At 37.3% G+C, this 25022-nt stretch overlaps 1 protein-coding gene across 1 annotated transcript in view; it reads left to right on the plus strand.

Moving 5' to 3' along the window:
- Positions 1–25022, plus strand: part of NIPAL1 (NIPA like domain containing 1) — a 683348-nt gene that overhangs the window by 344343 nt on the left and 313983 nt on the right. The window contains exons 2-3 of the mRNA XM_044061412.1: positions 2870–3139; positions 23666–23722. Coding sequence (XP_043917347.1) covers positions 2870–3139; positions 23666–23722 — 327 coding nt within the window. The remainder of the gene's footprint in view (positions 1–2869; positions 3140–23665; positions 23723–25022) is intronic.

A 25022-nucleotide genomic window follows, 5' to 3' on the forward strand; every position in this document is an offset into this window, starting at 1 on the left:
ACTAAAGGCAGTATTGTTTTCTGTTTTTTTATTCTATGTTCAAAATTGTTTTCATCCTTTACTCATTTCTACAAATATTTCTGTGATTGTATCCACACAAGCTGTGCCTGAATTTGGCCCCTAGTGATCAAGGCACAACCCTAATAAACAAACTTAAATATCTAAATAAATATTCACTATACTAATTACATCTTGAAGCAAAATAGCTGAACTGTTTTATATCATTTGAATACTTGTTATTGAATCTGCGTTATTATTCAAGCTATTTGTTACACACTTTTATAAAGGTGCAGCAACAGGTTGTGGATAAGTTTATTACTGCACAGTTTACAGCTGTATCAATAAAAGATGAGGCATAATAGTACAACCTAAAAATGTGTAGTACTCGATTCCTAATAGGGAAAAATATATTAGACGAAACCAGGTAGTGTTTTTTTTTTGTGTGTGTGTGTGTGTGTGTGTGTGTGTGTGTGTGTGTGTGTGTGTGTGTGTGTGTGTTTGCGCGTGTGTGTATGTGTGTGTGTGTATAAGTCTATGTGTCCCAACTGATGAAAGGGCTAGGTCTTGGTTGAAGCCCAACTTCGTAGTCAACAAATTGCATAGTCTCTACTCAGTCATATATGCTGGACTTTGTCTTAACTAGTTGGTTTTAAGTACTACGTGGTGGGAGAAGGCAAGGAATAATGGACAGGATGGCTACTTGAGAACATTGTGTGATGGGTAGTAATGCACCTAGTGACACTGCCAGTACTTTTAGGTAAAATAAATTTGATATCTTTAGGCTGATTGTAGTCCTAGTTAATTCACTACAATAATATTTTACTGTACTGTAGGCTGGTGGTGCATTCCAAGAGCAAATGTATATGCCTGCAGTGTAGGTTATGGAGCCTGCCTGTAAGACTTTAGTTGCAGACTTGGTATTAACATTTTGTTCATTTCAGTTCTAATGGCATACTAATGCAGTAGACCATGTAGATTGTGTTATTCTGTCTTTTACATGGCAGCATTATCATAATTAGTTTTCCTGAGGTAGTTAAAACAATTAAATTGTTGGAGACCCATACAATTTTCAATATTTAAAACTGGGCAAATCATTAATGCCCAAGCAGTAACCCCAAGAAAGTGGTTTAGTAAAATGAATACAGCAGTCTAGTGCCAGATATGAACCACCTGTCTACAGTTTTCTCCAAAGGGACATTTACAATCTTTTTTTTTGTAATGCAGTTATTAACCAGTTTAGCCTATTGAACCCTTTTAGGAGTGACTTAATGCAATTGTCTACTCAGAGTCACACAGAAGGCAAATAGAGGTGGAAGGAATTTAACCCTGTACCCTTGGCTACAATAGTCAACTTATTAATAGTTCAGAGACTTAAACCTCTGTGCTCACTGTCAGATAATAGCTTCTCTAACTTCCAATTCAGAAACGCAGGAACGTCTGTACTTAAGAGATAATATGGAAAATACCACAAAGCTGAATTTTTCATACCTTGATCACCGCTATCAAACCTGGACTGCAAAAAAGTAATGAAAACCCACACCAGTTCAGAAATGTGAAACACAAATATTGGGACAACTCTAAAAAATCAGCTGCAAAGTATTGAAAACCCACCCAGCTGCAGATATAAGACCACTTTCTTTTTTTACTTTGCACTGGAGCTTGCCTGTATCACTCCCTCTGTTTTTGAGCTTAGCAGCTCCCAACAACCTGGATAAAGTTTCAGTTAACTCTCTTTTATCTGTACTCCTGCAGATCCTTATGATAATCCAGTACAGATAGTCCAGGAGAGGTGGCTTCTGACACATTAATTTATACCTCTCCACTGGTTACATTCCTGAAGCCTGAAAAACAGCCATTGTAATGCCATTACACAAGAGTGGCCTAAGCATGGACACTGGTAACTATAGCTCTATCTGTCTCACTAGCCTCATCAGTAAAGCTGTAGAACATATCTCAGACCTTATTAATGTCTCAACCCTGGAACCTCACCAATTCAGCTTTTTCAAGGGAAGACCCTGCGTCTTTAACCTCATTAATTTCTTTGAAAATGTAACAGAAGGAGTGGATAGCAGTTATGCAGCAAATGCAGCATATCTAAACCCGATCAAGGCCTTTGACACTATTCCCCTCATGCAGGCATTACTGGCAAACTTGTAAATCTAAATATAAATCCTTATGTTCTCTGCCAGGGAACAAAGATAGTCTACAATGCCAAATTTTAAGTTTATGTACATTTAAGAACTACTTAATCTTCTGATACATGGCTGTAAAATCCTACAAATAGGCATGTTAAGTTTGCATTCTGGATGACTTTTTCTGTATTATAATTATTTCTGGACAGATATGGTCTTTCCTATAAACCCAGAATTAAATTCAGCATCTCAGTCTCTGCAGCCAGAAATAGCAATTTCAGTGATTATTCTTTGTCCTAGATTTAATGCACTCCATAAATAGTAACTAAATACTTGTGGAGGTTGTTTCTTACTGCTGAATATGGCAAACATTCTGAGTCTGGTTCTTTGTAACTTATTCACCAAGCAAATAAGGATCCTGCAGTTCTGTTTATCAAGGTTGGTATGTCCAGTAAAGGAGATGTCATTAACAAGTACACACGTTAGTATGAGAAATCATGAAAATGTCATATTTTATGTGAATAGCAAACAAAAGTAGAACCATTAATGATGATTGAGATGCCTGACTGTGACAATTTTGTTATGATTAAACCAACTGCAGCACTGTAACCATTGCATCAATAATATAAATATCAAACTGCATGTAACCTGTGTGCAGTCTCCTGTGAAAGTTATGAAAATGTTGATAAGTCTGGAATTTCATCTTTTTGTGTATATTCTTTTATGTGTATTTGCAGGTGCATTCCTCTCGTTGAATTGCCTAACTGCATCTCAGCAGGCCACGTGCCAAATTATCAATGTTTCAAACATTAATGGCTTACCCTTGCATCACATATCCAGCCAGCGAAATGAAACAAATCTGGAAGTTGTACTGCCCACAGGTGGTAAATACAATCTCTACATTGGTCTACTGCTGGCTGTTTCATCCAGTCTTTTTATTGGATCCAGTTTCATACTGAAAAAGAAAGGCTTGTTACGGCTAGCAAAAATAGGGTCCACCAGAGCAGGTAAGAATTTGTAATACCTTCAGAAGTTGCAGTTTATTGTAGTATTCAAGCATCAAATGCATTTTATTAATTTAGTTCATAATCCTACAATATTTCTTTGATATATTTTTATTAAAAATAAATGACAGCACTTATTAATCCAAGCTGAAAAACAAATCAGTTTGTGTATACCTCAGATTAATTCTACTTTTTTTTGTTGTTGTTTTATTTAATGCACCCATATGAAACCGTTTGATTTTACTGCCTTCCCTATTTCCATAGTCTCCTGTTTACCTGCCACTGCTCACCCTGTTTAGGGTGGCCTACTGGCCCAGGTGGCAGGGAGAAAATGATTGGGTGTGACTGATGGTCATTTCTGTTCATGTATGGGGGAAGTAACGTTTGACATTATAGTACTTGTATAACATCTGAGCATTACCATGGATGCATCATGAGAGTAATACATGCATCTGTGTGCGTCCTCAGGCCATGCAGGGGCTCTTTACCCATTATCTAGTTTTTGTGTTGCTACTTACAATGTGATTTCTGCTGAGGCTTAGCAGTGCATCAGAAGTTCTTGAAGCCTTGCCATAAGGTGGAAGCACAGGCCATGACCATTTCTGTTCTACTAGTTCTTGTTAGTTCCATCTCCTTTGTACCTGTTTTGATTACCTGTCCTAAATTCCCCACGTCTGAGTCAAGGTTCCAATCCATGGTTCCACAGGCTGTGCTACTGTTCATGTTTAGTCTTAAGTGTTTGAACTTTAGCAACTGTCATTACATTTGCTCAATCTTATTCAAAACATTTCTTTATTTATTAAACATTTATATTTTTCTGTATGATTTAAATCAAACTTGGATATTTGAATTTTCCCCAAGTTTCTTGAAAATCCAGTTAATCTGCTAGCACATCACTTATTTGTTTCTTTGTTAATCATCTAGAGCACCACGTCATTTATTTAGTACATGTATGCATGTATATATGTTTATTTGTATGTATTTATATTTTACTGTTTCATATACTTTGTTTTGTCATGGCTTCCTTGTTTCCAGATAATCACAGTGAATATCACTCTGCCTTCCAAATGTATGTACCAGGCTGCTTTGACAGAATTGTCTAATCATCATTTGCTTACACTTCTTTGTCTCTTGACCAGTAGAAGAGCTGGTAGCTGGCAGCAGGAGTAGTTTGGTATTGTGACTCCTGGTTCTTAGAGTAGTTGATTTTCTTTGCAACATTATTGTTAAGTTATGATACAACACTGTTTAAGTAGCTTGCCAATTTTTGTCTAGATGATGTAATGGTGCATCTTATGTGATCCAGCCCATCCAATTCAACCAGTAAGACTGTAGGCATTAGTCAGCTCTGCACTTAAAATGTTCCCAGCCTTTAGCCTCATTTGTTTTGCCATAATGATCTTTGACTTCCACCTTTTTCCAAAATCATGCATACCTATGAACAAGCTCACATCATTAAAAACATACCCAAGCTATTTTTGGAGTATTTTTCTGTAGTTAAACTATTTTCATTTCTGAAAATTTCAGAATCCTTTCTCTCATTGTCACCTGCACAAATCTTCAACTTATAGGTCCAATCTTTCCTTCCTTTGGCATACTTTCTATCAGGATGATTTTGATGTTTCTTCTCTGCTTTCATGATTGGTAGGTTGCTGCTTTTACCTGGTTGGCCTGTTTTGAGTGATTATACATTTCATCAGCCCATTATCCAGGCAGCTAAAGTTGCATGTGTGTGATGTCTCCTGTGGAGAATAGTTTCAGGTTTTGGCACAGAGTGAGTAAATGGTCACAACTGATAAATGGACCAGATTCAGGAAGTGTGAAACATATAATAGTCTGTCATTCTCTTTATGTTGTTTGTTTCAGTTCATGGCATCTTAGTATAGATCATGATATTTGTAAGCTGTTCGAAGAATGAACCTTAATGAAGAGACAGGATAAATTGATTTGAAAAGGGTTGCTCCCCAGTAATAGACCATGTGATTGTTCTTCAGCACATAGACTTTTCAGAGAAAGTATAAAAAGGCATATAGCATCAGTCTCTCACTCTTCCTTGGTGGCTTCTTCTATTTTTTCCAAGAAGATGTGAATGGATATTTCCCCATGTGTTTGGTCTGATTTATCTGTGTTTACTTGTACAGGAGTGTCACAAATTAAAGTTTAAGTGGTAGGCAGTTCAGGTCCTCAAAAGTGGTTAAGTAGCTTTTCTTCAGTGTGTGAAGCTGCACAAAGAAAATGTCTTCCATCCATGTCCCATTATTCTGCCTTTGTGCATTTGTCCAGATTCTGCCACAGCTTCCTGGTGACTAGTAGTTTGGAGTGGGATTAGAAGATGAGAGCCCTGGTCAAAGTACAACTTGAGATGGGTATCACCTCTTTCCCTCAGTTTCCAGGGTAGCTAGAGATGGTGTTTTCCCATCCTCTATGCTTGATGCCTGCTGAAGGGATCCCCATTTGGCACCAGTTGTTGACAGGCCAATCCACACATCACAGGTCTTTCATCAATGTCAACAGCTTACTGATTACTTTTAATGTCCATGTTCTCATCGACAAGAGTAGCAGTTGAGCTGCCTTGTTTGGTGCTCAACTTTGCTGCTGTCCTGGGTGTTGGCAGGGAGGCCATAGTACTGACTAGGACGTCAATAATCTTGGGGTCACACCTCAAACCTGAAGTTGACTGAATTGACGTCAGCAACTGTAGCCGCTTCAGAACCAGTGTCAAGGATTAAGGTCTTTATGACATTTTTGTCAGCATTAGGGCCATTAACCTCCCTCAGTCTTTTAGTTCTTAGTTTGTCAGTACCAGTGTTGATGCAGTGATGCATCCTTCACTGACAGTAGGGCCCTGGATCCTGTATTTTCCTTGGCCTCCACCCAAGACACCTGCAGATCTTGGTCTTATGCCCATTTATGCATGGAAGGACAGAGGAGAGCAAACCTAATGGCAGGGCAGAAACCAAGTGTCCATGCCAGTTCTCACTTTCTTGTCCTTGGGCTGTTCACATTCCAGGTATACCCTAAAAGAGGAGGTGCAAGAAGAAGCACCTAGACTCTTCCTTGTTGTATACCTCCCAGGATGGAGAGCATTCCTCATGGTCCCCTGTAGATGACTCCAAATTTGGAGAAATTTAAAATATGGTGAAGGTAAAGTGGAAAAGGACAGAGGGTACTGTCAAATATTCATTTCTCCCTTTGTAACCACTAAAGGTCTAGTTCAATACACAGTGCTATTATTTTACGTACTTGGCGCTCCAGGCAACTTTCAGAGAATAATAGTTAAAGTTTTGACACTCCACCCACATTTTGCCATTGCACACCTGGATAATGTGGTTATCCATTCAGATGGCTGTGAATTGTGCTTGCCAACAGTGCAGGCCTTGTTTGAATCCATAAAATAGGTACCCTACAAAGTGCCCTGTCCTCAGGTTTTGTTAGCACTTAAGAGAAAGATCTTTGTGCTCTTCTGGGTGGGCTGTCATCTCTAGGGTTATTTGACACCTGTGTAGCTAGTGCTCTGTCTTCTAGAATGTCCCTGCTACTTCAGGCACAGTCAAGACCTAAAGTCGGTATAGATGGATATCCCTCTTATACCACAGACATCCTTACATAGGAGGAAAACAGCCCAGCTGAGGGGTGGGGGTGTGAAGCTTTCTAAGTCAGGATGAGCATCAAACCTTCTGTGGCAGATGTCGCCAAGAGTTAGCAATACTTTCATGTGAACTTACCATAATTATAGATATTCAGCTGTACTCTTTTCTTTCTCTCTTCTTTCTCTGTACATATTTATATATGTATATATATATATATATATATATATATATATATATATATATATATATATACACATATGTGTGTGTGTGTGTGTGTGAGAGAGAGAGAGAAAATATATATATGTTGATAGAGGTAGATAGCTAAATAGATTGATAGATACACTTTTTTGCGTTAATGCCTTACTTCTTTAACTTTTAATATGTTAAAATGTTCTGTCAATTTCAGCATTTTATAAATTGTTTTCATGTAATCTAACAGATTCGCCTTCATTGTTGTAAACAGACCAGAAATAAACGCACTGCATCATGTACTGACATGTAGCTATTTAAGGAAAATGGCACACCGAAAGTATTTCTTTTTTTTAGAATTATTTCTTAAGGCTTTGAAGTTCTGCCTTTTTCATATCTCTCAGCCCTTTTTTAACTAAAGCATATAATGTACATCTCAAATGGTCAATTTGTGTGTAATTCATGATCATGTCTGAGGCTGAAACACATTTGTGTGCAGTAATATTTACACAGCATAAGGAACTAAAATTATTATGGTTTTATGCTATGGGACTTATTTTAGCAGTGTGCCTTCTCATTCTATAGTGATTTTTTGAGTTAAGTTGAGTTACAACCCTGATACTGTATGATCTAAGAGAGGTCTGTACTGATTTTGTTTTTGTCAACTAAATCACATTATTCACATAAATGTATGAGTTGATTTTATTGCCAGTTAACTCACATTATTTATGTAAATAACTTAAAGTTGTATAGTCAACATTAACGTGTGACAGGATTAACTGGTATTTGTAGTAATAGGATGCAGGTGGTATTTACAGTGATGCAGCTATACATGTACTGTAAGCTGACCTTCTGTGTCCTGAAAAGCTGCATGACTGAGTACATAGCTCTGACTGTAGTTTTGTCACTCTGCATTACTTCAGTTTTAAGCTTATGCTAAAACTGTTTTACTTATCCAGCTAAGTTGCCCAGAGGGCTAAATTCTGCCTGAGACATAAACAACCAAGGACTGACTACTGACCTAGGCACTAGTGGAACTGGTCCTAGCATACCTATTCTGGAGCAGGGGGAGGTGCTTCCTGGACCAGGCACATGCCGACCAGGCTTATCAAAACTGCCATGATGAATGAGGAGTTAAGACAAGCAAAAAAAACATTGAGGCTGTCTGACTGATGGCCTCCCACGACCCGGTTTCACTCGAAGTAATTGACATGGTCTGTGGAAAAAGAGAGAGGGTTGGAAATCGGCAAACACAGGGTATAAAAAATTTATAAAATGTTTTCCAGTATCCAGAATAGGAAAAGTTGTACAGCATCCAGAATATTTTGTTCTACTAAGGAACTTAGTATGTAACTTGGGTGCTGGGGTATTCTGACTCATCAGTCTAGGCAAGGTTTGTACTGAAACATAATTAACTTTCCTGCTATGATAATTTGCCATTGCTTGTAGCTGCTTGTATTTTAGGCAGTGTAACAGGTGTGTTATGAGAACCTGCTTATTCAGACACCTCTAATTAACAACTAATTAAGGTGATTAAGAACATCAGTGCTGGATAATTTGAAGTCAGGTATTTTCATAGTAGGCTGAAATATGAGATACTGAATTCAGATATGTAAGAAAAGTTGCTAAGATTCTGATGTTACACCACACAAAAGTATAGCAGCTAATTTTAAATGTGACAGAATGCATGCAAGGATTATAGAGAAATAACGTATTGCATAGCAATCAACAGCCAGGCTAATCCTAAAAATGGTGCATGTGGATCAGTGTTCTACCCTTGTTAACAAAGTCATAACATCATAAATAAATAAAATAAATATAAACTATTGAACTTTGAAAGGAAATAGAGTGGCCACACAAAAAACAGTAAATGAAGACTATGCAGTTTTATATTTATGATACTCTTAAAGAGAAAGGCAGTTTTCTGACAAACTGAATGAACCTGCAATTTTGAGACAGTCTGTTACTAACAGAATTCTTAAGTCTTATTGGCCAGTAACCTGAACTTTGGTTGTGGCAAGTTAAGTAAGGACCCCATGACCCACACAGCCTACCTGTTCCTCTTTCTAGTGGATAAGCTGCAAATCCTACTTAATCCTCCAGCACAAGAATTACCTTTTCTGGCCAACAGTGTAAGATTTCGGTATGTTTGCTACAAGTACTAATGAAGTCTGTCACAGTTTCTGATCCTTCGATCTCTTCAGGAAGTCTAATCTAATCGTCCAGCATAATTTCCATTACAATAATACTATTTTGAATGACAGCTCTGTGAATCAGAGGGATAACGCTGGAACTGTGACCATGTTGACCCCAGTCTGATTAGCATCTTTGGAGCTGGAAGATCTTGGGAGGAGAGGATGGGATATAAGCGGCTACAGTTTGCCATTACTAGTATGAGGGTGTGGTCATTTCTGGCCAGCTTTTCTGCAGCTCCAGTGCTATGACAGAATATTGGAGCTTGGAAGGGAGGAGTGAGTACCCAATGGAACATGTTCCTAGGCTACCCAAGCTAGTGATGGTAGCGTCTCTCCTTGCATACAATGCATGCATTGATTAATGGGGCACTGGTAGTCCCTGCAGGGGCGCATGTCATCTCCAGTGTTTGTTGCTAGGGTTAAAATAGAAACACCCAAATAGCTCTCACCCTAGCTGATGTGAATCTTCTGTGTAGCTCCCTGGCCAGGGAGATGCACAGTAGGCCCTGGCTAGGGAGCGAGCTGGACTTAACCTGGGCAAGGAACAAGGATGTACACTTGTGGTAGACAAAACAGACTGGTTATAAGCAGAGGCACAATCAACCCTCATGGCTGCCTGCATGATAGCCACACTCACACTGCTTAACCTGTACTGTACTGGGTACTTCCTTAGTATGAAGATGATCAGGTTGAGTCACATGAGGGCTGACTTGATAGTTAGCTGACAGAGAGGCAATAAGCACCAGGAAAAAAACAATACTCCACTGTATTTCTTTGTAGCTGATTAACATGACTTTTCAAACTGTATTCTGTTATTTCCATATTTATTAGTGTTCCTAAAATGATAAGATCAGCCTCCTTGTAGAAGGCTTTACCTGTTTCAGGAAAGGGCAGAGCAAGTTGGTAAGTGTCCTTATTGGTTATTCATGTTGTTATTTTACTATTACTGACATGTGGTATTACTTCTGTGATACAAGTAAGCTAGATGGATAAGCATATATAGAAGAATTTATATATTTGTTTCAATTTAATCATAAAAGAATAGATTACTGAGTCATGTGTTGTTTTATTTTCTTTCAGGGTGACAGAGAGTGGCCTGCTTTTATAAATAGGATAAATAGTTGCTAATTATTTTAAGAGATGTTACTTTCATTTTGATGTATGTAACTGCGGTGGTGGTGCTGCGGTAGCGTTGTCACCTCACAGTAAGACGTCCTGTTCGATTCTCAGCTAAAGCATCTTCTGTGTAGAGACATGCATGAGTGGGCGTACCTTCGTTGAAGGTTGTGCGTCAGGGCTGGCAACTCGGTATGTAAAAATCTACTGCCAATCATTAGTGGACTGGAGTTCCGCTGTGGCTACCCCTAACCGGGAAAAGCTGAAAGATACAACAACTTTAATTTTGCTGTAATAGGAAAAGCTAAGATTTTTTTTAATGGAAGGGGATGGTGAGGGTAATTGTTTGATATCTTGATATCTTGGAAGGCTCAACAAGTTTTTTTCTGTTAATTAAAGGCTTGTAGTGCATGCATCGTTGTGATTATGTTCCTGGAAAAAACAAACCAGTTAAGCACTTGAGTAGCACAAGACCCTGTCTTAACAATTGGTAAGCACCCACCCAGACAATGTTAAGACTGGGTCTGGCACTTAGAACTGACAGGGCTGGTCAGCAAAAGTCAGTGGCAGATGTCAAAACAACTTCTTTTCTGCCTGCTGTCTATTCCTACAATCTGCCCCTGACTTTATTTCAAAATGTTTCACTGACATGTCTAGCTATCTGTTTGATAACTTGTTAAGTGCTTTACTTACTTTAAAAGCCAGAAAATACATTACACTTTTTTTCTTCTAAAGAGCAGTACATGAAACTTATAAATCACCATGCACTACAAAGAATTATGATTGTATCTCCAATCATCACCTAATGTTATGTGTTCTCAACATGGATGCCTCAGTCATGAGGTAAATTTCTTGCCATCCATGTCCCAAACGTATAATAAGAAGGTTATGATTGGACACCCAGTCATAATCCTCTATATTATGACAACGCTTAAAAATTAAGCTCAAATCTACTTTTTTTTTTTTTAAGATGGTTTCCTCCTGGGTGATATGAGCTCCTTTGAGGTAGTTATATGTTTCTGATGAATCCTCCTTCTGCCTTCTTTCTTCAGGAATATATTTATATTTCTAAATCTGACCTTATTTGAATTTTTGTGAACATTGTGCATTTCTGATACCATCTTCTTAATCGTCTCTTGTTGTGTGTATTTTCTGCTAAAGATGTGGCCTTCAGAACTGCCTACACTATGATGATAGGTCATGTCTTCCTATATGCAAAGTATGACAATAACTTCTATTTCTGCTGGTGGTGTCTCTTCCTATACATTGCAGTATCACCTACTCAGTCAGATGGCTTGCTTACTTTACTTACTTTAGATCAACATATATGACTAACCCAAGGTAACTTTTCACCTCTGTGTTTGCTTCTGCCTCCCCTTATTCCATACTTCTTTGATATATTATAATCGGTCAACTTTAGATCGACGAAAAGTCAAAATGTCAAACGCTCACAATAGCGTAAATGCAACATCTCAATGTTTTTTTTGGATTGCAGTACAGTAAGAATCGGAATATTTGCCCTTTCCTCACTGTAGTGCGATCTCAGAGTTGGAATATATATTTACCAGGGGGTGTGGGGAATAGCAATTCTGAATTTCTGCATTTACGCTCATGTGAGCATTCGACATTTTGAGTTTTCGTCTATACAATATAGACCCTTATAATCTCACAGGAGCACCACTTTGCAGTGACTTAAATGCTGTTTTACACTCTTACCAAGCCTAGTTTCATCTTTCCTCCATATTTATTTCTTTACTATATCTCTATATAGTCATCAGAAAGCATGCTTTTCCTTCCAAACCTTTGCATTGTCACATGTATAGACATGGAAAAGGACTGATCCAACCAGTGCCTGCTGTATTGCTGCACTCTCTGACCTTTCACCTGTGTGGACTCTATTTTCTGGCCATCCATGACTTTCTGATTGCCCATTGCTTTAGTCATTATACCTCCCTGCTTCGCACTCTTGAGAAGAGCAGTGTATTTTAGTTAAATAGGAATGGCACATTTCTTTGATAGCAGCTGTCCATTTCCTGTAACATTCACTGGAAACTCCATTAACTTTAATGGTAAAAGTGGCAGTGCTTTGGGGATTAAATTTGTTTTGTTCCATTGCTACTGTGACATATGATCATTCCTTAAAATATGTCATCATTGTAGTTATTTTAGTATAGACCAAGGACCTATTTATCAGATACAAACACTATCTGTGGTTAGTAACAATTACCAGTGCATGTTTTTATCCTAAAATTATGTTTGATTTTTGCCTCTACTATACTGAACTTTTTATTGTTACCTTCATTATGTTTTAATTTATTTTATTGTATATGAATTTTTTATTTAGTGTTTAATTTTACTTATGTAATGTAACGTGGAGATTTTTTCCCCGGGCCTCCACTGAAAAGGGACCTGTGTCCAGCCAGACTTTCCCGGTTAACAAATGTAAAATAAATAAATAAATAAATATGCTGCTAATGTGTAAATTAGCATTAATAAACACATGGTGGGCAATCATATCGGTACATAAGTGTCTGTCTGTTTGTGCCACCCTTCATTATGCATCATGACACAGATGTTTGCTGACCTCAGCTGTCTTTCTTTAGAGTTTCCCACTGTTGTGCTGCTCAGGCATTCTGCCCTCTTCATGAGGAGGAAAAATTAGCATCTGTTTGTTCAGTGATTTCCTTCCCTTATCTTGGCCAACCCTTAGGAAATATTCCATTTGGTTAATCTGATGTTACACATGCAAGCTCCTTTCTTATATCAGTGGACCTATAAAGTGAATATGTTTTCCACAAAATGGCCAATATGGGGCCTACCGTATTAACATGATTTTGTTTTGCTGTTTTTGTATGCTCTTTCCAAAATCCATGTCATGTCCTCTTTATATGAGTTATGCAAGACATAAGGAGATAATGCTGTCTTCCCACCCTACTGAGTTACAATGGCAGCACTGTGAGTCATGCGCATCTTACCCACCTTCTGTAAGCAGGAGTGCTTGCATTTTTTCCTGAATGACTGTGATATACATGTCTGTCAAATCCCACTTTAAGCTATTCCCAGCTATTATACAGCTCCAACCAAAGAAAGTAGCTAAATTGAGGCTTTTCTAAGTCTTGTCATTTTGTAATTCCCATGAGCACTGCCAGACTGTCACGTTCTTCCTGAGGTGTCAAAGCTTCCACTGCAATCAAAGAGCTGTTAAACAACCCTTCATAGGATTAGATCTGCTGCTTACTGATGTCTGCAGTAGCAGGATTTTTTTTATTGTGAATGTTGAAGAAATGTGCTAATGCACTTGCTGTTTTTTCCTCAAAAAAAAGTATTTTACAAGCGTACAGGACAAAAAAGTATAACTGTCTATTCTTGAATTTGTATTACAAGATTTTCAAACTGAGGCACATACATTAAATTTCCCCACATCTGTTGCATTGCTACCCCTTGATTTGTTATTGTTGTATATTAACATTTTATCAAATAAGATTACCACCTGTCAAACTTCATGCAGCATAGTCCTTATCTGTGCAGCTGCATCCTACAAAGAAACCTGAAACATGGCAAAAGTCCTGAGATATTAGTAAAAAAAAATCCCATATTTCCTTGAATAATTGCATAAAAAATTATTTGTATCTGATATACCTTAATAATATACAAAACAACCAAAAAAACTTCTCCAAGAGTGAGCTTTTATATTGGTAAAAAAGTGAAGTCCAGTCTTTTGCACTGGTTGTAGCTATGGTTTGCCCTGCAAAATCTTATGTTTCCATAAAAATGTCCCATAATCAAAATCATAATCTTTGAGCCAGCTTATATTCCTTTTTATAAAACTGTTGCTGATACAGAAAATACAGTTTACAGTTGGATCACTGCACAAAAATGTGGTCAACTGTTAGAATCGCCATCTTTTTAGATGCCCAGAATGGGACATTTTTACTGAAAGTTGAGATTGTGTTATGGAAACTATACCATCCTCAGATGAAAAATAATTATTTCTTCTTATTACCAAAATAAAGAGTTTAAGATCTGCAATGTTGTTTGTTTGTATTACTTTATATAGTATTAAGACAAATGTAGTATCAAAACTTTTGGTAACATTTACAGAAAAGTAAAAATATTGAGACATTTGAAACCCTTCCCCATCCTGTTCTTATTTGAAAACCAACCAATGACCAGCACACAAACTCAGGAGAATGTAAATACCGACTGGATATACCTCAATAATGTTATCAAATCGATTAACTCAAAAAATATCCCATCTATGTGAATGAAGTAAACTGTCAAAAGCTTTATTTATGTCACAGAATGACATTTAAAGGTATTGTACTCATGTTCAATAATATAAGCAGCCTCTTTAATGAGAAATAATATGTCCTGAACCTGTCATCCTGGAGGGCCATGCACCCCATCACTTATTAGCATATGGAGACAAACACATAAGTGCAACTGTAAAATCTTTGGAAAGATGTTATCGTCAGAATTACATAGAGTGAAAGGGCACCAATTTTAGGCATCAGTCTTGTCAACTTTCATAAAAATACATTTTATAACATATGCTATCACCCTTTTCATCCATAATACCAAGACCTGTGTTTAAGACACACAGAAATAGCTGCTTTTGATCAAGATAAATGATATATCCTATACCGTCTGTACCACGGTAATATCTCCATTCATCAAGCTTAATGCCATATCCAATTTGACTGTGGTAATGGCCTGTTAGTAGTCCTGACACTCCCAAACACTAAGAATAGGAGGTAGCCAGAAGGTAGAACTGCAACCTGTTTCCAAACTATACAAGCAGGGTATATAATCCATATATAATCCAATTCAGGTTGTATTATACTGATTTCAGTACGTCTGTTAAACCCTGTAGTATCTGTTAAAGATTACATCACATTGTTCATTATTTTAAGCACGTTCCCAAGCAAAGGGTAATTTCTTTCCTATCCTGTGATGATCAAACAACAAAAAAGTACCAAGCTACCAACAAACTAAGCAAAAATAATAATGAATAATAAAAGACATACATCCTACAAGAAATACCTTTGCTTATGCAATGTGTCTTGCATAGGTCTACATTTTGCTCATTCATAGTTTATTCCACCTGATGACATAAGATAGCCTTAGCTTCTGGAAGATCGACATAATCTCTCAGGGGACATACTAATGGCAGAAGGACTGTATACTGAAAGGCATAATAGTGTGGTGAGGCTGTTGCCCTGGGGATTCTGCAGACATTATGATATTGAAGTGGCTGAAAAACACTGGAAACTTGCCACAAAGCATCAGAAAATTATGAAGTCTACATCACATGGGATCATCTATTACCAATAGTTTAAAGATAGATACTAGAAAAACAGATATAGTAGTCCTGGAAAAGAAGAGAAAAGTAGCACTAATCACTGAAATCACCGCACCCAGTGACTACAGTGTCCTGTGAATAGAGAGACACAAAGTCATAAAATATCAGTATTTGCAGGCAGAAATGAGAGCAATGTGGAAGAAAGATACCTAGATAGTTCCAACAGTAGTAGAGCAATGGGTCTTACAAAAAATAATCTACAGTCGTATTTAGATATGCTACCAGTACATGTAACTCCATATGAATTGCAGAAGGAGTCATTACTGGGCACATTGCAGGTGCTGCGAAGAGCACTTCTGGCTGACATCAAAGAATGAAACAATACTAATTTCATGAACTTTAATAGTACTTTGACTTAGGAATGGGATGCATTCCCATCACAGTATTAGAAACCCAAAAGATTTGGAGAAATTACAAAGGGAGAAAAGAACATTGTTGCCAGTCCAAACATGTTAGTCTACTGTGTTCCCTTAAGTAATCTCATTGATTTTAGATTTGAAGCTAACATCTTAGTCTACTGAACCAATATTTAGCATTGAAATGCACCAGTCAGGTAGGCCATGAACTGTAAAAAACAGACTTTTAACCTCTATCTACAAAATTCTTGGGCCCAAGGTGCTATCAGACATGAACTACCCTTGTGTACATGAATCTCAATAGGATGTACCCCAAAAACACCACAAATTACATAATGATCAGTGAAACCTAAACACATTGCCCAGAATCACATTCTGTCTACGAGCTGTTAAATAAAAAGAAAGTGAATTTCAATCTGTAAGCATCTATTAATATTACTAAATGTCCTTTCTCATCTAGGAGCATCTATTTTCTACGTAACCTAGCATTTCATATTGATTTTCCATCCTGATCATCTTAATACAAAATTAAAGGTGCCAGCGAGGGTGAAGTCCAGGTTAACCAACAAAAAGGGTTGTAAATTTTCAAAAAGTGAATATGCTAGGAGTAATCTACTAGGGCATTTAAGGTAATGAGGTGAACATTTTTCAACTGTGTATAAAAATGTAACACTACCCATTTCCTAGGACATATAACTCAAACATCCATTAATTAAAGATTTGAGATAGTGAACAAAACAGCAATATCAGAGCACTTCCTGGACCTACAAAACCCAAAAATCTATTTTAAACATCTTTATTAAATCTCAGATTATACAGTGACATCGGTGCTCATACATTAATAGAAGAGAAAACAAACCATAGTAAGATTTTTCATTTTTCATGTGATATACATATATATTTTGTTTTTAAGTTATCACTCACTCCAACATTACATACATTGTTAATTTCCTTCCTTCCCTCCCTTAAATCCCACTCTTCCTCCTGAGCATTATTCTGCATGTACGATTACCAGAAATTCTCATTATTTATATGTAATTTGCTCCTTCCATTTTCCAAAGATCCCATGTCCAAGTTCTTTTATCACCTTCACAATATTGAGTACTTCATTGTCTTTTGGGTTAGATTTCAATTTCCATTTTCTGGTAATTGCTTTTTCTTTTTTTTTGTTAATCAACAGCATAAAAACTAATAAGGCCTTATTATGTCTAGGAAGTTCTGAAAATAATTATTTCCTTTCTTACAATGATTTGGTCCCTCAGCATTTCTGACAAAGTTTTCTGTCGACATTTTTTTTATATCTCCCAATTTGTTGCATTCCCAAAAGCATGTTCCCAGGTTACCTCTCTTTCCTATCACACCTCTGACATTTGCTATCTACCAAAGGAAAAAATCCCCCATAATACCTCAAGCTGCAACCAACTTACCTTAAAAAGAAAATGAATATTCAATAAACATCATGTGAGATATTCAGCATCATTTATATATGAAGAGATGGCAAGCATCTCCAGACATACTTTTAACATTATCAGAGTATGGAAATGCTAGCCACTCTCCTTGCTTGTAATTTTGTTATGCATTTGTCTTAATTTCTTTTTACATTATGTACCCTCAAGCTAGTATTGACCTCTTCTTCTACTCTACCTAGTCAGTGGAATTTAAATTATCTTTGTCCTCCTCGACCCCTGACCTTGAGGCATCTGCATCATTCATATTGTTAGCAGGTATGCTGCCAGGCACATTATTCTGCATAGGAACAGGTTCTTTAGATACTGTAAAAGCTGTAGGGATAGAAGGTGTTGCTCTCCTACTTTGGACACAATAGAAGAGTCTTTGTGGGTTCTGTTCAAGCAGCTTTATTATATACAAACACATCATGATAGAAGTTTGCTGACTTTAACATAAGTAACCTATATACAAACTAACTACTGCAATCATACATGCTCAAGTCTCTAGCTGCACTCTTAAAATGGCACTGGGAATAGCACGTGCCCTGTATTTATATGTGCACGTTCAGCCCTTGATATGCTCCTTAAAGATACAGCACATACACTCTGATCTACATCCTCCCTCTTTGAGAAACAGATCATACAGCGCTATGAATCTATTTGGCATGCAGATAATACAAGTAGTTCTTTGTCATGTAATTCTACAAGATTAGGTACTTATATACAGATATGTCCATGTTGCTGTGTATGTCACACTGGGCCTGGCTATTCAACCATATCATGTGACATAAAACTGGTAATTAGGTTTAGCAACTGGAGCTGTCTCTACAGAATGTTCAACCTTGGGAGTATTTGGAACATCTTTAGGAATGGAAGTACAGGTTGAAACACACTCTTGGATGGGAACAACTTTTTTTTTACTCTGAGATCTAGAGTCTGTATCACTGGAACAATGCTGTGATGATGATTCTGGTACAGGCAGAAGATTTCTCCTGTACTTCACATCCTCAGATTCTACAAGGCAGGTTCTCGGCTCAGCACATATAGTGCCTGCAGCTTGACCAATCAGGTTGAAACCTTTCCCCATTTGTATCCTCACTGTCTTTCCTTCCCTCAGTGGGTGAAGACATCAGCTTGATTTATCATAATTGGATTTCTGGATAGAATGCTTCTTGAATAATTGAGCCTTGATGGATCTGTTGTTCTTAGCTTTAGACCTCAATAAACTGGAACTAATAGGTAACGTCATTTTGGTTTGCCGGGATAGAAGTCTTTGAGCAGGAGAGCCAAGTATATAATCACAGAGCATGTTTCTGAGATTAAGTAAATTCAAAAAGATTCAGTATTGTCATGCTTTGACCTTGCAAGTAATTGCTTTGCACAGCACGTTCAGCTAGCCCATTTGACTGTGGATATTCAGGACTGCTAGTAACATGTGGAAAGTCCCATTGTCTTGCAAAGTTCTGAAATAAGTGACTAGTAAATTGAGTACCATTGTCAGAAACAACTTTATGTGGAATACCATGGGACAGAGAAATGACGTTTCAACTTAGTAATAACAGTAGCGGATGCTAAATTAGGTAGTAAGTCAATTTCAAACCAATTCAAATAAGAGTCTACCAGTACTAAGTAGTGTTGATTGTTCCACTCGAAGAGATCAGTGGCTACTGTTGACCAAGGTAGTTCAGGAACTTGACTTAGCTGAAGTGGTTCTCTTTGCAAATATGGTTTAGTAGTATTGCATACTGAACAAGAAGAAAGTACGTTATCAATGTCTTTCACTAGTGAAGGCCAAAATACCAATTCTCTTGCTGTTCTCTTCATGGATGCGGAACCTGGGTGACCTGATGCAAAATCTGGTTATATTCTTGTAAGGAAGCAAGAATAACAATTAAAGGACCTTTGAAAATAATGCCATCTTCCATCAACATTTCATCTCTGTAAAGAAAATAGATTTGCACTTCAGGTGGTACACTAGATTGCTTTGATGGCCATCCAACAATAATGTAGTGATTGAGCTTTTGTAAAATTGGATTGACTGCTGCAGCTCTACTTTATCAACTTGCTTTTTTGTGTGACTTTTCGTTAAAACTGTGTGGGGTCTACTTGATTTGCAAAACTTTTGAAAATGGTTCCACTTTTTATACTTGTGACACTGCTGACCAAATGCTAAGCATTTCTCTCTTTTAGGCTCACAATTGGCACCACAACTGAGACAGTTAACAGTAAAGCTGGACTTGGGTTTTGCTAATTCACATTTGTGCTGCACTGAGCATGCTTCTTTAACTGGACTGGTCTTAGACCTTGCTGGAAAACTATGTGGTTTCCTGGTGAGCCAGCAGGGTTGTGGCTGCCATGTGGTTAGGCCTACTTCTGTTTGCCACATGTTGCATGCTATCTACATTTACATTGGAGCCTGCTGAAACCATGCTGTTATCACTTGCAAGCATACTTTTGTGTTTTTCTGCAACTTTATGGATTTGACAAATCTCAGTGGCTTTATTCAATGTTAAATCACTGTCATGAAGCAAAATCATTCTCACAGCAGCACTATTAATACCACACATCAGCCTGTCCTTTATTAACTCATCTTTTAAATCACCAAACTGACACATTTTAGCTTTGTTTCTCATGTCAGTTAAATAAGCTGCAAAAGCTTCCCCTGGTTTCTTATCTCTCGTGTAAAACAAATGCCTCTCTAATGTAATATTTGTCTGGGGGTTTCACATTTCTCTGAATTTGCACTTCAGACACTTGGGGGTCTTTCCCTGGTTAAGCATGTACAGCAATATGATGATTTTCACCTTCTCCCTCATATACTGCTGATGCATACACAAATGAATGCTCTCGTTCAATGGCTTCTGACCCAGCTAGGTTTAGCAATATGAATGCCCTGGTGCGTGCATCTTTATCTGAATAAGCTGCTTGCATAACAATATTGTACTCTTGCTCAAATATTCTACAATTCTCTTCAATATTCTGATCAAATACAAGTGGTAATGGCTTTCAAAATCCATCAGCCATATTAACACATACCAGTGAAGGGTTTTGCAAATAAGCAAAAACAAATACAAATATGCCATAAAATTATGCCAGTATTTGTGACTTTGCCCAATAGCACAACAAGCCTCTGTATAACTGAACTTTGTGAAATAATTCTCTTGGGCACTGTAATACTCTTGAAATCAATGTACTGCAAGAAATCACCTAATCAGTTTAAGACACTTTTCAAATAACTGCACAATGTGAACACACTGGGCAGAAGAAGTTCATTGTCAGTAAAATTTCAAAGTAATTGCACTTTGCAAATAAACAGTACACAGCACACTGAAATTTCCCCAAAATGGCGGTACCTTGCTAGGCAGTTCTTTACAGTGCAAGAAACACTCTGTAATGGCAGTACTTTGCGAACAGACACATCCAGCACAAGAAACTTTTCAAAATGGCTATACTTTGACTGTGCTTCATGAAATAGTTGCACTTTGTATGCAAATAACTCTTCAGAATACATGCACAGTAATAAGCACACACTCTAAGCACTTTTACATACTTTGAGATACTTAGAATAACTCTAGCTATGCCCTTGATACAATATGAAGTCATAGTTAGGCCAAAACACAGCACTTTGCCAAAAGACATGCAGTCGCCTTGCTTTATTTGTACCCAATGTGCCCTTTTTGCCCTTATTATATTTGTTTTGCACATTTAATCTCCTCTCATGCCCATTGTATTTTTCTTGGGCTCATTTTACTCTAAACATGCCCATTTTTTTCCTGAAACACTCTCATTTTGCTTTAAACATACTCATTTGCTTTTCTGATAATCGTTGTATCAAATATCTTAATCTTTAACATTTTGCTTAGTTATTAAACCTGCTTAGTTAATAATGTGGTTTGTGCCCTTGGAATGCTGTGTTTTATCTTTTTTATAAAATACGCAGCTTGTGCGAATCCTCATTACCTTTGATTCTTTTCTGGATCTTTTTTGTGCTTGTTTCTCTTAGTTTACCTTCACTGTTATCTCTGCACCTCATGACTCCGAATATCATTCTCTGGAATCCCGGTTCTGACACCATGTTGTTCTCCTACTTTGGACACAATAGAACAGTCTTCATGGATTTTGTTCAAACAGCTTAATTATATACAGACACATCATGATAGAAGTTTACTGACTTTAACTTAAATAACTTATGTACAAACTAACTACTGCAATCATACATGCTCACTCTCTGGCCCTGGGAATAACATGTGCCTGGTATTTATATGTGCATGTTCAGTCCTTGATATGCTTCTTAAAGATACAGCACATGCACTCTGATCTACAGGCGGGATTAACAGAACATGATTCCACAAGAGGAACATGGACGAATAATACATTTAACCAGTAGTGGCCCTCTGCATTACATTTAAAACAAATGTGTTGCACTCCTATACAATGTGCTCCTCTTCAGCAGACTGACTTCAGCATTTAAGTAGACAGGAACTGATTAACTGGTCCTGTTGCTCACAAAAATAAATAAATAATTACATGCAGATTTTTATTCCCTCCTGTCCCCCATACACAGTCACTATGTATCAGACACTAGGCAGATGTACAATTTCAGTATTTTTACATTTAAAACAACCCTTGATTCCCACCCACCTGTCCAGATACTCTTGCATCTAGCATTTTAGCAACATTGGTAGCAGAAGCATGGGTACATAAATATGTTTAAACATCTTGTTTACAAACATCATCAGCTCTAATTTGCAGTAGTTTTTTTAAACTTTAAAATATGTTTCAGACAGAATGTAAATTATCTGAGCTGCAATTAAATGATTCACAAACATACAGACTAAGCCTGACTCACATACGTAAAATCAACAGAAATCTCTGTCCCTACATGAATAGCAGAATGAATTCCAGTAACTTTGAATGCCTACTGGCTTAATTATATTATCCCACAAAGTATACCTGTCCATTTTAATATCCAGAAGGCCAAATGGCTCTTCTAGAAAACTCTGGAGCCAGAGAAACCATCCCAGCAGTCACTGAAACATGAGTAAGAGTTCATTTTTGCTCAGCCTTATGGAGCAGAGCTGCAGGTAAAACGTCTTCAGCAGAAAATGGCTGACGTAACTTTTTCCTTGTTCACCAACACTTTTCTCAGGAAGTCTCCGTGAAGCAAAATAATGGTCAGCAAAAAGTGGAAATTATTGATCTTTAATGCAATCCCAGTCAGCAGTGACAGTTTTTTCCCTCACCAAGCAGTTGTATCAATTGGTTTCTAGACAGACCAACAGATGAACAGTTGCAAAAGAAACAACACAATCTGAAGCGTCAGAAACTTTCTGTGATTCAGCATTCTTCAGCATGTTACATATATCCCTTTCCAACTCTATTAGGAAGAAACATCCAGAATAACCTATTGACAGAGTCGGGGAATTTCCCCTAGTCCTTGGGTCTCTTCTAAAAAGAGAGTCTCAGCCTAGTAGGACTAATCTGATGAAGAGAATGCAAATAAATAATAAATAAGTAAACCTAAAGACTCCACATCTGAAAATAAGAAAATGTTCCAACAGGTGTTGTATCGAATCACACCAGCATTCAAATTATAGAGCTAAAAAGACTACAGAGTTGGGGAAGCCCATCTGAAAGAATAATAAGAGATACGGATGGCATGTTCTCATATCTACTGTGTAAACAAATTCCTCTGTGCCTTTCATAATCTCAGTATCTGCTTGAGTTACTTTCTGATACCAGAATGCTTGTTTAGAATGTCTCATCACCACTGCTTCCATTGTGGTGATTTCCACATTTTCGGGTAGTTGACAATATTTCTGAAATACAGCATAAGTTTCAGGTTGTGCTAAGATAATCCCTGAAATCATATTCAGACAAGGATATGCAGGTTATAGCTTTTCCATGTTTTTCTAACACTTGTCTTAAAGTCAGGCTCTATTTAACTTTCTTACTTTTCTGTTATTTTACTGTTGCCATTTATATCACATGCCTGCACATACTTAAGCACTTTGTAGCACCAGACATTTTTTTACCAGTTATTAAGTTTAATTAACTGTGTGATGCCCTTCCAAATCCATTATTTTAGTATTTTTTTCTAATATTTGTTGGTGACGAAATATCTACACTGGAAACTCATGCTTCCATTTTGCCTTTAGATTCAGAATACTGTCTGATAATAGATATTAAAAGGTCAGATGCCTACATGAGCTTGATGTTTGGACTTATTTATTTTATTTTGATAATGTATTGGTTAATATTTCTCTTTTGTAGGCCAAGGAGGTTATACATACCTTAAAGAATGGCTCTGGTGGTCAGGACTAATTTCAAGTAAGTGGTGTTCAACTATGTTTCTGAATGGAATGGCTACTTTCTCCTATTGCAGTGCTAATACAGCTGATGAGAATGTTATACGTCTGTGTTTATTTTTGTTGAGTAACATATCCTGTGAAATAAGTACCTGATGGAAATGTCTGGCTCTTTGAAAATTTATCCTTATCTTCATAGATTAGTACTAGGCTAATTGCCTTTGTGAGCCATTTTAATCCTAGCAAATGTCTCCATGTGAAAATCAAACCCTGCACTTTGTCTGTTAGGTAAACACCTTATCCATTATGCCAGCCTCCCACTGCTATCTGTTTATAGTATGGTGATGTTCTTTACATTACTGAGTATATGTTGAGGTCTTCAGGTTCTCATGCATGATGATGTGTATACAGTCTGAACATGGGGCGGGTGCACATGTGTATGTCCGTCTGTGCAAGTGTGAATGTAGGTGTTGAGTTTAACATTTATTTGATTTTGAAATATATCAGTATGAGCAAAAGTAATTGACTTGTGATGCATCATCTATTGTTTTCAAAGCAACAGCCCTAAGCCTGGTCAAAATGGAAAAAACTAACATGTTGCAATGAGAAACAGAGGGCTGAGTCAGAATACCCCATGAAAACTGAAAGCATCATATGGTTTTAGAATATGATTCCTTTAAAAATTGGCACCAACTCCTGGATGTAACACGTTTTCCATCAAGAGAAGATCTGAGGGGGACACACTGCTATCTGATAGGGGAACTGGGAGAGTGGAAGGCCTAGGACTCTACAAGTGAATTAGGTGGATTTTTTCCACTACACAGACACACACACACACACACACACACACACACACACACACTTGTACATGTGAATTAGATTGATTTTTTTTCCCACCAACTACGCACACTGTTTTTGTTTATATCTGGTTAACAAAAGTTTTCTAATCATATACAGCAAACTCTCAGTTAACCAGAACTCAAGCAACATGAACTCTCAAGCAACCAGGAAAAAAAATCGAAGAAATACAGTACAATTTTCATGTGTTGCACTTTCTGCCCCCCCCACACACACACACACACACACACACACAGAAACATGCCTTATGTTTTTAGTTTTAGAGTTTTAAAAAGGAAGATAGGAATATATTTCATCTCTCCCCAACCTAACAACAAGTCAAACCAAACAAATAGTATACGGTACAGTATTAGTCAGGCATATTTTAATAGTAACTCTCAAGCAACCAAAAACTACAATTATCCGGCATCTACCAATCCCCATGGGTGCTGGTTAACTGAACGTTTACTGTATGTCTGTATTGC

Source organism: Protopterus annectens, chromosome 2.part0, assembly GCF_019279795.1.
Source record: "Protopterus annectens isolate FY-2018-M chromosome 2.part0, PAN1.0, whole genome shotgun sequence".
In the NCBI taxonomy this organism is placed as follows: Eukaryota; Metazoa; Chordata; order Ceratodontiformes; family Protopteridae; genus Protopterus; species Protopterus annectens.